The sequence below is a fragment of the Tupaia chinensis genome, unplaced genomic scaffold (assembly GCF_000334495.1).
Source record: "Tupaia chinensis unplaced genomic scaffold, TupChi_1.0 Scaffold000341_1, whole genome shotgun sequence".
Taxonomy (NCBI): domain Eukaryota; kingdom Metazoa; phylum Chordata; class Mammalia; order Scandentia; family Tupaiidae; genus Tupaia; species Tupaia belangeri.
Genome location: NW_006159835.1, coordinates 3,683,783 through 3,698,676, shown reverse-complemented (window position 1 = coordinate 3,698,676; position 14,894 = coordinate 3,683,783). Strand labels below are relative to the sequence as shown.

Below are 14,894 nucleotides of genomic sequence, written 5' to 3'. Positions count from 1 at the left end.
GGCTTGCAGTTAGTGCGCTCCTCACGCTGCCTGCTTGGTCCTGGGGTGAGACTTTGTACAGCAGCTGTTTTCCAGACCAAGATGGTCTGACCAAGAGTCTTTCTGCTTTGTGAATGCATTTAACGTGGATGCTTTCTGAGAGAAAAGCCAGTCACACTGAGCTGCATGTTCGCACTTCACCTTTGTTGAAGGTTGTGACTGCTGGGGGGGGGGGCTGTCACACATACCTTCAGGCGTGTGGTTGCTAGTCTCAGGCCAACGTGTGCTTGGCTATAGGGAGACCCATCAGCGAGCAGCTTTGCAGGAGCGTCTCACACAGGCCTTTCAGGTTTAATCCCTCAGCAGTGCTGCAGAACAAACTCCTAGATTCCAGCTGGGGTCTGAGATCTGGCCCAGCTCAGCGGAGTCATGGAGACCCTAGATGAATTCCAGCCAATTACCTCCTGTCCTGAGACCCGCCCCTGACTCTTCCTCTGCCTTTTCCAGTTCTCCCTGCCTAAAAAGCATAGCCCACAGTCAGGATATATGGAAACTTGATTTTCCTGACAGTGGCTGCGGGATTCTAGACCAGTGCTGTTCAGTATAAATATAATGCAAAGCACATATGCATTATAAATGTTAAAATTTTTCTAGTACCCATATTAAGCAAGTTAAAAAGAAACGGGAAATTAATTTTAATAACACATTTTATTTAACCCAGCATAGAGAAAATACTATTTTAACATGCAATTAATATAAAAATTACGAAGGAGGCATTTTTACATTCTTTGCACTGTCTTCAGAGCCTGGTGTGTATTTTTTAACACTCACAGCACATCTCAGTTCCGCTTAGTGGCCACCTGGGGCCAGTGGCCCCCACACTGGAGAGCACCTTTCTAGACCTCCATCACAGCCACGGACCTTACCAGCAATATAATTCGCATAGGTGCATGCACACAAACACACGCACAATTTTGTATGCAAATCAACAGGTTCACATTCTTTGGAGTTCTTGACAATCTGGGCATCAACTCCCTAGTGGACCCTTACTCTGGGGCCGGCAGGTGATGTGGTCGAAGTGGTTAAGATCCCACTTGGCTGACTTTGTGGTTCAAGTTTTGGATCTTGCAGCTTGAAAGATTACACCAGGTGTGCATGCATGCCTGGAATCCTGAGAGGAGACTGGAGAAGGGATTGTGGCTTGGCCATCCCCACTGGGGGGTGATTTCTCACTTCCCCTCTCTGCTCTCCCTGCAGCAAAAACTAAAAACAAAGAAAAATACCCCTGTACTCCTCTCTAGCGTTATGAAGAAAGCTGTCACATCTCTTCACATCCATTTCTTCCCCTCTCTGACCACCTCATCCATGTGGCAGTGTTGGAAGAACATACCAAACCAGGTTTTCTTAGGCTTGTATTTTTCTGATTTGTAGGTGAACGTGAGTAAAAAGAAAGGAGAAGGGGATTTACTGAAGGATCTTATGAAAACCGCAGGCACCGCCAAGGTCAGGGAAGCTCTTGGAGATTACCTGAAGGCACTTAAGACGGGTAAAGAAGGCATCCGTTGTGAACCAGAGGGTCCCTTTTCTATTGACCCAAGTTATGCTTTGCACAGTGGCCTGGATTCCCAGGTTGGGCTGAGGTCTCCATACTGCAGAGTAAGTTACAGTGTGGTGGTTGAGGGCTGGTCACAGGGTAAGACCATAATTAGTGATCACCAGTATTGTACACAAGCTTGAACTTTTTGAATTGTTGACAGCAGTTCTCTGGAATAAAAACGATCTAGTCAGGTGTTTATTACTTGCTTAATGTCTGTCTTTCATGCTAGACTGTAAGCTCCCTGAGAATATAGAAGGTATCTATCTTGTTCATTGCTGTATCTCCAGCATCTAGCACAATGCCTGGCATATAGTAGGTGCTTAATACATTTTTACAAGTGAGTGAATGAATGAAAGTGACAGCAGGTGGCAGAGGTGCAGTTGAAATATACCTAGGTAATCCCTGTGCTGCATGGAAATGAGGTGGTTGTCTTCTTCCCTAAATTAAAGAAGTTACCAGTCAGGCAAGATGAGAGCAGAGACTGGGTCTCTGCACCTCATCCTACACCTCATCTTGGACCTTGCCACCTGGGTACCTAGGAGTTGGGCACAGGTGGGTTTGGGGTTGCCACTCTGCACCAGACCATACAGTGGCTGGCTCTTAGGCTGGGAGGACCAGCTGTGAGGGGTGTGAAGCCTGAGAAAGGGACTGGTGTTAAAAGCCACACAACTAGTACCAACTTGTATAAAACATAGATATTTGGCAAAGAAATTTTGAAAATGTTGCTGTTTTATCAAGAACTTGATAAAAGTTAAGACATGTGAAAGTAAAAGAATAGGGGCCAGCAGGTGGCATGGTAGTTAAGGTGCTCCACTCCCAAATGGTCAACCACAGTTTTGAGTCCTGGACCTGGAGGCTTGAAAAAATCACACTGGGCACCTGTGTGTGCCCCAAAATCTAGAGGGTGTTTTCTCACTTTCCCTCTCATTATCTCATTCTGGCTAGCTATGTACAAAACCTATTGCAAAACCTACAACAACAACAAAAAACGCATTTGTTGTGAAACTCATTGTTATCACCAGTTTTATGTGTAAATACATCGTCTTAAAAGTCTTAAAGGAATTCTTTGGACAATTACAGTTCTTTCAGGTTCTTATATATTTTGGGTTCTCTACCTTGTCTTTGTATTTAAAAAAAGGTCTTTATTAAAAGCATTTCCTACAATTTTTTGTAGAATTTACAACTGGAATGATTTTACCAACGAAAGCCACTGCAACCCAGGAGTTCACTGTTAAGAGGAAACTGAGTGAGAATACCTTGCAGGTATGACCTTTGGTGGCCAAAGTGTGGGGAGAAGGAAAAGGAAGTGCTGAGTTTGAGTCCAAGCACAGATGGGCTCTCTGAAGAACTGTGAAGCATAGCAGAGGGGGGAGTTAATCCACCCTTGCTTCCCCTGTCATTTTGGGGGCCAGCAGGTGACATGGTGTAGTGGTTAAAGGCACTGGACCCTCCCCGCCCCCATGGCTGACCATAATTTAAGATATGCCAGGTACATGTGTGCATTCCCAAAATCCAAGGAGAAGGGATTGTGGTGTAGCCATCCCCCCTCGGTGATTTCTCACCTTCTCTCTCACTGTCGCTGTCTCCAGCAAGTGCACACACCCTATGACAAAATCCTTAAAAAATAACTGCCATTTTGTTGTGGAAGTGATAAAATGATTTTTCTTGCACTTGCCAGAGACAGGAAGTACATGCAGCAATCCCTCAGGATCTGGGGCATGCATGTACACATGCCCGTGTTTTTCCAAGCTGCCAGGGCTGGGATTCAAACTGCAACTGATCATGTGTGATCTGGCTTCCTTACCCACTAGGCCATGCGCTTGGCCTGAGACTTTTATTCTTGATGGAAAGTAACATACAAATGGGCCTTTTTGTGTGGAAAGTAACAAATCCAATTCAAGACTCTTTTTTGGAGAGGTTTTGGCTATAGGGCTTGTGTGCTCACTGGAAAGACAGACAGAAAGCGAGAAATCACCCCCCCCCCAGGGGGAGTGGCGATGCCGCAATCCTTTCTCCTCCATTCTCCTCTCGGGATCTTGGGCACGCACACACACGCGTCCATTGTGAGTTTAAGCCACCAGATCCTGGACTTGAACCATGGTTGACTACATGGGAGTCCAGCAACATAGCCATTACGCCAACTGGTGGTCCCCTAAAAAGTCTTTTTATGCTGGTTGCATGTGTGTGTCAAGAAAGGACAGTGGGGAATTTAGGACATTTTGGTGTTTGGGGAAACTGACTTAAGTCAGAGCACCTTTGTCTTGGTATGCTAATTATCCTCTGGATCCTCTTCTTGAGGTTCAGACCTCTCCAGTGGCGCTGGGTGTAAGGATTCCCACGGTGGCTCTGCACTTGACGGAACTGTTTGATACAACGGTAGAGCAGCTGTACAGCATCTTCACAGTGAAAGAGGTAAGTAGCTCCCTAAGCTCACATCGTAAGTGCTGACTGACAGGAGAAAATGGGAGCAGGAGCTGGGTGTTGTTTCCCTGGTGGCTGTTTTTCTGAGTCACAGGATCTAGGATGGTGGTGATGGAAACATACGAAGATGGCTTCTGAATAATTTGGGGGAAAGATGGGTATATGGGGAGACTTTATCTGTATTTAGGGAATACTTTGATTTTTCTCTCCCTGGAAGGAGAAGGTTTGTGTCTTTTATTTTCTGTAAGTAAAAGCTTGTGTGGGGATCAGCAGATGGCGTAATGGCTACATGGCTGAACTCCCATGTGGTTGACTGAAGTTCAAGTCTTGGACCTGATGACCCAAATCTCATGCCAGGCACATGTGTATGTGTGCCCAAGATCCTGAGAGAATGGAGAAGGGATTGCAGTGTGGCTGTCCCTTGAGGGTGATTTCTCACTTTCTGTCTCTATCTGACAAGCACACATGCCCTATAGCAAAAAAACTCCCCCAAAATAAATAAATCTCTCCAAAAATAAATAAATAAATAAATAATGTGTCCAGGATTAAAAACTAGACCCAACCCATAGTAACTGTTCCGTTATGGACTTTACACTTAGGGTATAAAGATGGTAGTGTGTGCCAGGATAACACGCCCACTGTGTTTTGCTTGCTTAGTTGGTGCAGAGATTTTCAAAATCCCCTGCTGTGTTAGAAGCTGAAAAGGGGGGGAAGTTCCAGATGTTTGATGGGAACATTACCGGCGAATACATAGAATTGGTAAGTAACTGCAGAGGTAAAAGAATAAGCTGGGACTTGCTCTTACTTTGGTTAACAGCGCTCTTCCTAACCATGCTGTATTTCAGTTGCTTTAGGGTTCTGGCTGAGCTCACAGAATCTCGATAACTTTCATCAAGCTGGTTGTAGAGCAAATTAAAAATGTTACACATATTATGCATGGAAAAGTATACTAAGTAATGATAACGCTGACGCCTTGATTTCACAGTAATTGCTCATGCTTCTAACATCAAGCCTTATTCTCCCCCCAGCCCCCCAGAGTAGACGTGCCAGGTTTGCATCCATAAAGTTCTGCCTGTATCCCAAGGGTCTGTCTGCATTGCCAGGTCAACTCCTCACCCTAATGTCTGTGCTGTACTGTGCAGTTCTCCTTCACATTACTGCTCTGAGACATTCTGGCAGCAAAGACAGTTACCAGTGATGTCAGCATGGAATCTGGAAGACCGGACTGTATGTCAGTCACTGCTTCTTCTAGTCCTTATGGGTTTTAAGGAAAGGATTTGTTTTTCTGTGTTGTGGGTTTGTAAAAGGTGTTTTCAGTGCAATCTCTTTGTTTTCAGTTAACAAATAAAAAGATCGTCATGAAATGGAGATACAGGAACTGGCCAGAAGGTATGTCCTAAGTGCCCCCAGTGTATAAAGGTCCAATAACACTAAAGCTTTTCATTATGAAAAGCAAGAAGTATTATATGAGTTTTTCTTTCACAGTGCAGTAATGTTTCCTTTTTTCCCTTTCAGAACACTATGCAACAGTTGCACTGAATTTTGTGCCTACGCTAGGGCAAACGGAATTACAGTTGGGTATATGGGGAGACTTTATCTGTATTTAGGGAATACTTTGATTTTTCTCTCCCTGGAAGGAGAAGGTTTGTGTCTTTTATTTTCTGTAAGTAAAAGCTTGTGTGGGGATCAGCAGATGGCGTAATGGCTACATGGCTGAACTCCCATGTGGTTGACTGAAGTTCAAGTCTTGGACCTGATGACCCAAATCTCATGCCAGGCACATGTGTATGTGTGCCCAAGATCCTGAGAGAATGGAGAAGGGATTGCAGTGTGGCTGTCCCTTGAGGGTGATTTCTCACTTTCTGTCTCTATCTGACAAGCACACATGCCCTATAGCAAAAAAACTCCCCCAAAATAAATAAATCTCTCCAAAAATAAATAAATAAATAAATAATGTGTCCAGGATTAAAAACTAGACCCAACCCATAGTAACTGTTCCGTTATGGACTTTACACTTAGGGTATAAAGATGGTAGTGTGTGCCAGGATAACACGCCCACTGTGTTTTGCTTGCTTAGTTGGTGCAGAGATTTTCAAAATCCCCTGCTGTGTTAGAAGCTGAAAAGGGGGGGAAGTTCCAGATGTTTGATGGGAACATTACCGGCGAATACATAGAATTGGTAAGTAACTGCAGAGGTAAAAGAATAAGCTGGGACTTGCTCTTACTTTGGTTAACAGCGCTCTTCCTAACCATGCTGTATTTCAGTTGCTTTAGGGTTCTGGCTGAGCTCACAGAATCTCGATAACTTTCATCAAGCTGGTTGTAGAGCAAATTAAAAATGTTACACATATTATGCATGGAAAAGTATACTAAGTAATGATAACGCTGACGCCTTGATTTCACAGTAATTGCTCATGCTTCTAACATCAAGCCTTATTCTCCCCCCAGCCCCCCAGAGTAGACGTGCCAGGTTTGCATCCATAAAGTTCTGCCTGTATCCCAAGGGTCTGTCTGCATTGCCAGGTCAACTCCTCACCCTAATGTCTGTGCTGTACTGTGCAGTTCTCCTTCACATTACTGCTCTGAGACATTCTGGCAGCAAAGACAGTTACCAGTGATGTCAGCATGGAATCTGGAAGACCGGACTGTATGTCAGTCACTGCTTCTTCTAGTCCTTATGGGTTTTAAGGAAAGGATTTGTTTTTCTGTGTTGTGGGTTTGTAAAAGGTGTTTTCAGTGCAATCTCTTTGTTTTCAGTTAACAAATAAAAAGATCGTCATGAAATGGAGATACAGGAACTGGCCAGAAGGTATGTCCTAAGTGCCCCCAGTGTATAAAGGTCCAATAACACTAAAGCTTTTCATTATGAAAAGCAAGAAGTATTATATGAGTTTTTCTTTCACAGTGCAGTAATGTTTCCTTTTTTCCCTTTCAGAACACTATGCAACAGTTGCACTGAATTTTGTGCCTACGCTAGGGCAAACGGAATTACAGTTGGACTGTAAAGGAGTTCCAGTATGTAAAGAAGAGAACATGAAATTCTGCTGGCAGAAGCAGCATTTTGAAGAAATAAAAGGTTTACTCCACCTGACCACCCCAAATAGTTAAACTAGTCACCTTTTATAAGGACGTTACTGTTTTGTAAGCAGAAAGTGTCATGTTTACCTCTTCACTAGCCTTTCTTTTAAAAAAAAGAAAACAAAACTTAGTTTCCAATGGGTGAAATCCATGAACTTATACAGAATTTAAACACAGACCCTGCTGTACCTAGACTCTGCACGGAGGTGGAGAAGCAAGCAGCTCGCGCACAGGTCCTGACCTCACCTTGGGTAGCTGCTCCTCAGGAAATACCTCGAGTCCCTCAGCAGATAGCTGAAGCTTCCCAAGCTCAAGTTTGTCCTAGTGAGCTTTGAGCTGTGCTTTTAGTTCAAGAAGAGAAAAAAATGACATGTTGATATTATTCCTTTATTTCAATTTTTAAGTTCTTAAAGTGTGTAGCTCTTAGTGAAACAGGCATGCTGCCTTCAGAGCAGGACGGAGTGAGACAGGGTCGGCTACATCGTGCCCGTGCTCTGCCCTCCCTGGCTGGCCTTGCAGCACTTCCACACTCTGGGTGGGCAGGACGAAAGCTGATGTAGAGGAGTTAACTCTCGACTGCCACCAACACTTCTAGTGAAATGGAACATAACAGATAAGACTGTAAGTGCTTCTCCCATTACTTGCGTCTGAGAAGACCGAAGCAACGTATGTAAACAAATGAAAAGTCATCACAATCAGTTTAATTAAGTGCACAGAATAGCAATCAGTCATGTCAATAAAAATAAAACAATTATTTTTACATCAAGTGTGCTTTATTTCCTCCACAGGTATTCTGTTAAATAAAGCACCATTTATATACTGCCAGGCCACAGCTAGAGGATTCTTTATAGAATCAAATTTCTTGTGGTTGTTCCGTATACAAGTAAACTTAATTTTGATAATAAGAACCACAGCGATTGGAGGCAATCTGCCTCTATTATAAGGTACAAAACTGGCACAGAGGACACCATATTATACACAGTAAAAATGCTGTAAGTTTAAATTACATGGTACAGGGCCAGGGCCCCCTGTTCCTCCCAGACAGCCATGTCAAATGAAAGCCACTACAGCGAACTCTTAATTACATGAAACACATCCATTATCTGATTGCCCTTAAAAAGTAGACTGAGGATGCAAGGTTTTTCATCTGGAATTCTGCCTGACCAAGAATTAAGCCTATTAAATCTATCTTGCCATTCAAGCAGAGAGCACTGGACAAACTGAAGCACAAAAACAAATAAGCAAAACTTATACAAACAGTTTTGGAGGTGGGGGTGGGGGAGGGACTTAAAAGCAGACATGCTACATCTAATGTCAAGAAGCAGCTTGGTTTCCTTTGCCAGATATCCTTGTGACCACGTGGATTGTAGATTCAATGGTCCTACACAGGGTGTCTAAAATGTCATGTTGCTGCATGTGACTAAAGAGTCCTCTGGAATGGCCACAGCTGAGTGATAAAGCAGCCTCAGGGTCCTGGGAGGGCAAAGCTTGACCATCACAGCTTCTCAAGTCAGCTAAGTCAGACAGAACTGCAGAGATAGAAGTAGAAGGGAACTCAGACTCTTCCTCAGCTAGGGTAGAATCCTTGGGACAGTGGAGGTCTTTCAATTCTTTACAATCTTCAAACCTACCGTTGCTGGACTGTTCCTCTGCATGCTGTGACCTGATACTTGACATGTCTTCTGAAAACGAAGATGGAACTTCCATTCGGTATTCTTTCACAGAACTATTTTCAGGGGAAGGAAGATCTTGCTCAGTTCCTGGATCGATAATGGAGGAGTCTCTTGTCTCATTGTCTGAAGTGCTGGTTGGGGTCAGTACCTCCCTGGTTTCCGTTTTCATGTCATTGATGCAGCTCTCGCCAGTATGCTCCTCATCACTGCTGACACGCCTTCTTTTAACAGGAGTCGCCCCTTCATCATCTGGGAAAATAAACATCAAACTCTGAGACTTCTCTAAAAGGAGTCATTAAGATTACATTTAGGGGGAACCAACAGTTAGCGTAATGGCTATGTCACTGGACTCCCACGTAGTTGACTGCGGTTCGTGTCCTAGACCCGGTGGCTTAAAACTCACGCCGAGCGCATGTGTGTACGTGCCCAAGATCCCGAGAGGAGAATGGTGTGACCATCCCCCCGGGGGGTGATTTCTCACTTTCTGTCTCTATGTCTCTCTCTGTCTGTCTGGTGAGTGCACGTGCCCTATAGCGAAAACTTCTCGAAAAATAAAAAAAAAAAGATTACATTTAGGGATGGCTGTAGGAGCTGCTTTGTTTTTTAGCATTTATATTTAGGAGATCCAACTGGACAGACAGGTGTACCCGGTGGCCCCATTGTGCAGCAGTTAAACAGGTCCCACATGGCTGCCTGCAGTTTTAATCCCAGGTCTGGCAGTTTGAAAACATGCTGGGTGCATGCACATGCCCCAAATCCCAACAGGATGGAAAAATGGAGGAACGACTGAGGCATGACCATGCCCCACTGGGGGGTGTTTTCTGTCTCTGGTGAGTGTGTGCACCCTCTGGCAATAATAAATAAAGTCAAGTGTATCAAGTGTGTTCTTCTCCCCAGCCCCCCACAGTCCATAAAGCTAACCTTTAGTTTTTCTTTCTTTGGCTTCTTGCTCTTGGAGTGAGTTTCTCTGTTGCAGACAAGTCCTGCATTTGCTTAAAAGTTCTTGTAGAGTTGGAATCAGAGCTGGGTTTAACTGTTTGGGAGTGTGTACCGACAGGAGCAAAGCAAGTGCCCTCAGATCCTATGAAAACCCAGACAGTAACATTTCACATTCTACCCACATTCTGACACGTGTTTACAGTTACATGCAGATGTTTACTTTTCTAGGACTCCAGCTTGCGTTCTCTGGCAATTTTAGAAGAATGCTAACACCAGAAAGACAGCATTAGGATACTACTGTTATTTTTTCAGTTCTAAGTCAATAAAAACCATTTTATGTCTTCAACAAATAAATCAGACCAAAGAATCAAATAGTGTTTTCTGAAAATAGAAAAGGAACAACAAAAGAAGATCAATAATAGAACTTAGGCAGATTTACATAGGAATTTTAAAAACAAACATTGATCTATGAGCAAATTCAGTCTTAGTAAAAATCAGTTTCTCAAAATCATGGTCTATGTCCCCAGCAGGAAGGTCTGTCTTAGCCTTGTCATGAATGCTGGCATGTATACACCTTGTCACGGGGTGGGCTGCTGCTGGGTGAGGTTCTAGCACCTTTCCTGGATGTCCCGTTATTCTTTGACAGGGCTGTGATGGGATTTACACAAGGCAACTAAATTCCCAAGTTTCCACTGTCTTTATAATCAGATCTTTAACCTGATTGTTTCAGTCACTTAGGAGCCATAAGCAATAACAGAAACACCTCAAGTAATGCTTCCAAGAACAACGTAGAGAGAATATTCCTTAGAGCCATTAGCATTCAGTGGCAGCAGCTCACATCTTCTAAGGAGACAGGTGTGTGCTGCATACATACAAGACATATGCATTTGAAAAAATCTTTTTCATCATATATGACAGATTTAGACAGGAAGTTATGATAGTATAATGATACAAAAGCCTAAAGTAGAGTAAGGGAAATTTCTGCCTACTCTTTTGTATAGTTCTTACCCCATTTAAAGAAGCACTTGCTTTGGATATTTCAACTCGATTGGTGAAATCAGACTGTAGGTTCTGATACTGATTTATCAAGTTTGTAATAAGGGTGCTGATCAGATTGGCACAATTTGCTTCAGAAAACACTTGACTTTGAACCTGAAAAAGATGATTAAAAAAAAAATCTCCAAAAGACCGACACAATGACAATGTAAGCAAGAACTAAGAAGTGACACATGAGGTTTCCAAACTACTACATACCTTTAGAAGGAAATGTGTCATGAACGTGTAGACTATGTTGTTGTTTAGAAAAGTTCTTTCGTCCATTAGGATACACTTAATATATTCTGCAAAAACGGGATCTTCACACAAAAGCTTGATGCAATTTTTTGACATGGCAGACTAAAGTGGGGAGAAGAAGCACTGATGATTGAGCACTGCAATGACGGGGGTCCTAAATACACTGCATGCCATGACAGCTGCGGTCATCGCGAGTCCTATTTGCAAAGCCGCTTCTAACTCAGTCTGTCAACCGTTTTGTCACAGCACTATCCTCTCAATACATCATGTTACCCATTTGGATGACATGGGTGAGTGCTGGGGGAAGATACTGATGGCAAGACCAACAACAGGTTTAAGAAGAAAAACAGCTTTTTTACCCAGCACAGAGAACAGCAACAGTGACTAGAAAATATAGCAAATAGAGTAGGATGAGAATAGTTTCAGGGGATGAATTAATGGATAATTACTATACCACGTGTAGAAAAAAGACAAATTTTAAGAATTAAAATCAATTTATTCTCTGAAACAGGTAAAACTTTCCTGTATAATCCCAGTAGCAGTAATTTATACCCTTTCTCTGCATAAATGCTGCAAAGGTGAATAGCAAAGCTCTTATTTATCAGAATTAGCAGGAACTAATATATGGAAATTTTACTAAAATTTAGTTTCTTGTTTTAAAATGGTCATGGTTCTTTTTTTTTCTTTTTTTTTTTTAGGTCTTTGGTATAGGGCACCTGCGCTTGCCAGAAAGACAAAGAGAGACAGAAAGCGAGAAATCACTCCCCAGGGGGATGGCCACACCGCAATCCCTCCTCCTCCATGCTCTTCTCAGTGTCTTGGGCACACACGCACATGCGACCGGCCTTATTTGAAGCCTCCAGGTCTGGGACTTGAACCATAGTCGACTATATGGGAGTTCAGCAACATAGCCATTACGCTAACTGCTGGTCCCAAATGGTCACGGTTCTTAAACACAAGTAGTATGTCTTTAAGGAGATGTGTCCCTAGATTATTTATGTGTGTTTCAACCACAGTTCATTTTTCCATATGGAAATTAAAAGGACTTTCTGAAAAACAGGACAAATTTTAGCTAATATGTTCACGTGTATACTTGCATGGTTTATTAGGGAAGTAACTGCACTAAGTAAACTGCTCAAGGTCATCCAAGCAAGAGGAGACACACAAGGTCAGGCCCCAGGTCTTCAGACCCTCAGTACTGGCAAACTCCGCCTACGTCTACCAGATCTGGCCGCTGCCTAGGTTTCTTGCTGCTTCTATAGGGTTAAAACCTTCGGATGTCTCCCATGATTTGGCTTTACTTTAAAGTGAATTTTGGGGGATACTGGATTCCATGAAAAGCAGTCAAGCAAGGGGAGTAGTAGCAGAAGCAGGTGAAGCAACCAGGCTGGCAGTGCAGAAACCACACAAGCAACTAACCAAACACAGGAGAATGGGCAGAGTAATAGCAGCAATACAGAGGAAAAAAGCTAAGATCTGCTCCAATTTATTGAGTAGACCACTCAGCCTAAAAATCAGGAAGTCATTTTCTGAATGCCTACTAGTCCTAAGTCACGTGAGGTGAGATCCATGTCCACTACCCTTCCAAAGACTCCTACTCGAGAAAGCATGGTAGCATTTCTTCAGGGAAAAGAGAAAAGGTCTCAGGAATAGCTCTGCATAGCTCTGTTTGGAAAAGGAAGTAGAAAAACATGACCATTATAGTGCAGTGTGACAAACACCTAGTAGTAGGCCATACAGAGCACTCCTGCCTGGGAGCTGGACCAGATTCAACAAAGGACTTCAGAAAAACTGTATGTGGATAAAGGTTTGTGCCTGAGGAAAGAATAAAGTCAACTCTTCTCTGGGGTAGAGCAGATGCAACCAGGTAGAAACCAATAGCTTTTCCAGGTTTAAAGTGGGACCCTCATACCTGATCCAAGGAATGAGCCAACCTATTGATCTGGTTTCTCCTCCTCTGTTCCCAGTTCTCTTTTATGCTCTCCCCACTCCCTTTTTTGGTCATAGGAAGTGTGTGATTGTTAAAAAGAGACATGGAGAGACAGTGAGAGGGAAAGTGAGAGAGCATACCCCATGGGGCATGGCCACACTGCAATCCCCTCTCCTCCATTCTCCTCCTGAGTTTCTGGGCACACACACATGCCTGACATGATTTTCAAGTCACTGGGTCTGGGACACAAACTGTGGTCGCCCATGTGGGAGTCCAGTGTTTTAACCAGTGATCTCTTTCAACAAACATTATTAAGGAGTTCTTAGACACTGAACACAGGAAGTGTAGGCTTTCCTGTTCTCAATGAGCATGTTGATGGAAAAACAAGTACATCAGGTCCTTGAAAAGCTATGGATCAGGCAGACATAAGGACAGGCTGTGACAGAGAGGAGAGGGGAGGGGAGGGAGAGGAATTTTTTGTGGCATGTGCCTTCCCTCACTATCTCCCTATTTTGGAATTTTCCTATGACTGTTGATACTGACCTATAAATGAGAAATTCAATTGCAAGCAGTGTGTATAAAATACCTTCTATGATATAAAAACACTACTTAAAAAAAAAAAACCTTAAAGGGAAATGAGATATCCAATGTTTACTAGTATTTTTATTAATTATATTTTACCTATTTGGATTAAAAACAATTCCCAATTTCCAGCCAGTTTACATTGTCAACCCACTCTTCCTAAAATGACTGACCATTTGATCTAATGAGGTTAAAGACCAAATAATCTAAAACTCATTTTCTTTACCTGAGTCTGGCATAGCTCAGTCCAAAGTTTGGGGAACAGTGCAAGATGAAGAGGCAAACCTTCATAGGCAACTAGGACACCTAATTTCAAAAAGAAATCAGAACAGGTTATAATTAAAGTTATACTATTGAGAGCTAAACTCTGCAGGTACAATAGTATGGATCTTTCTGGTTATAACTACGCATATTTCCCCCATCTAAAAGAAATATATAGAGTACTTAAAAGGGGAATGAATTCATTCCAATGTCTGAACCAGAGAAATAATACAGAATGAAATATTGAGTTGTCAAAAAAGTCATGAAGTATTTGTCTCTATTTTTTAAGCAAAAAAAGCAACATGGCTGTTTCAACGACAAAGTACTTTGAATTTATTTATATTATGAACCTAATTCTCAGAAGTGAGAATGCAACTTAAACCAACTCTTTCCTGAGTATTACAACTTTATCTGAGAAATAAACAGAAGCTACTGCAAGTGGCTCCAAAGCCTTCTTGGAGTGAGGTACCACTCTACATGTCAGGTAACTTTCATGAATAGCTAGCTTTTAGGGGAGGAGAGAGGTCAAAAAGATGTGGAAATTAGAAGACATATCATTCCATCCTCTTTCACCTTGCTTCTCCAAAGACAGGGAGAATTACTTTTGTGGCACATTTAAGTAAAAACTGCCCTGAGACTACCAGTTTCTAGCCTTGTCCCCAGGATCTTTCGAGTGGACCCCATCTGGCACTATGTCAGAATTCTATTTGGAACCTCTATGATTTTAACCTCACTCTTGACTATTCCAGATGCCCAATATGTTTCTAAGAGACTCATTCCTCTATCCTCTGCCATCCTACCTCTCAAAGTCACACGAGAGCATACCCCATGGGGCATGGCCACACTGCAATCCCCTCTCCTCCATTCTCCTCCTGAGTTTCTGGGCACACACACATGCCTGACATGATTTTCAAGTCACTGGGTCTGGGACACAAACTGTGGTCGCCCATGTGGGAGTCCAGTGTTTTAACCAGTGATCTCTTTCAACAAACATTATTAAGGAGTTCTTAGACACTGAACACAGGAAGTGTAGGCTTTCCTGTTCTCAATGAGCATGTTGATGGAAAAACAAGTACATCAGGCCCTTGAAAAGCTATGGATCAGGCAGACATAAGGACAGGCTGTGACAGAGAGGAGCGGG

At 42.9% G+C, this 14,894-nt stretch overlaps 3 protein-coding genes across 6 annotated transcripts in view; 2 read left to right on the top strand and 1 right to left on the bottom strand.

Moving 5' to 3' along the window:
• AHSA2P (activator of HSP90 ATPase homolog 2) overlaps positions 1 to 5,604 on the top strand; it is a 10,668-nt gene extending 5,064 nt beyond the window's left edge. The window contains exons 5-10 of the mRNA XM_027773348.1: positions 1,411 to 1,525; positions 2,751 to 2,839; positions 3,875 to 3,988; positions 4,655 to 4,756; positions 5,335 to 5,386; positions 5,513 to 5,604. Of these exons, the coding sequence (XP_027629149.1) occupies positions 1,411 to 1,525; positions 2,751 to 2,839; positions 3,875 to 3,988; positions 4,655 to 4,756; positions 5,335 to 5,386; positions 5,513 to 5,604 (564 nt within the window). The remainder of the gene's footprint in view (positions 1 to 1,410; positions 1,526 to 2,750; positions 2,840 to 3,874; positions 3,989 to 4,654; positions 4,757 to 5,334; positions 5,387 to 5,512) is intronic.
• A 442-nt stretch (positions 5,605 to 6,046) lies between these two features.
• Positions 6,047 to 7,835, top strand: LOC114008444 (activator of 90 kDa heat shock protein ATPase homolog 2-like). Its single transcript, XM_027773343.1, has 3 exons — positions 6,047 to 6,176; positions 6,755 to 6,806; positions 6,933 to 7,835. The coding sequence occupies exons 1-3, from the start codon at positions 6,138 to 6,140 to the stop codon at positions 7,103 to 7,105; spliced, it is 264 nt and encodes an 87-aa protein (XP_027629144.1). The 5' UTR covers positions 6,047 to 6,137; the 3' UTR covers positions 7,106 to 7,835.
• The window catches only part of USP34 (ubiquitin specific peptidase 34), a 246,799-nt gene continuing 239,666 nt past the window's right edge, over positions 7,762 to 14,894 (bottom strand). For 3 of the 4 annotated variants that reach the window (XM_014589224.2, XM_027773342.1, XM_027773340.1), the window contains 4 exons: positions 10,942 to 11,082; positions 10,696 to 10,839; positions 9,670 to 9,829; positions 7,762 to 8,997 (listed from right to left, as the gene is read on the bottom strand). In XM_014589224.2, coding sequence (XP_014444710.2) covers positions 8,390 to 8,997; positions 9,670 to 9,829; positions 10,696 to 10,839; positions 10,942 to 11,082 — 1,053 coding nt within the window. In that variant the 3' untranslated portion in view covers positions 7,762 to 8,389. The remainder of the gene's footprint in view (positions 8,998 to 9,669; positions 9,830 to 10,695; positions 10,840 to 10,941; positions 11,083 to 14,894) is intronic. The other variant, XM_027773341.1, reaches the window with a different exon arrangement.

Excerpts from the sequence above, each read along its gene's own strand:
- LOC114008444 (XM_027773343.1), top strand. The coding sequence starts at position 6,138 with ATGTTTGATGGGAACATTACCGGCGAATACATAGAATTG. Across the intron at positions 6,177-6,754 it reads CCGGCGAATACATAGAATTG|TTAACAAATAAAAAGATCGT; the intron begins GTAAGTAACTGC and ends CTTTGTTTTCAG. Across the intron at positions 6,807-6,932 it reads ATACAGGAACTGGCCAGAAG|AACACTATGCAACAGTTGCA; the intron begins GTATGTCCTAAG and ends TTTCCCTTTCAG.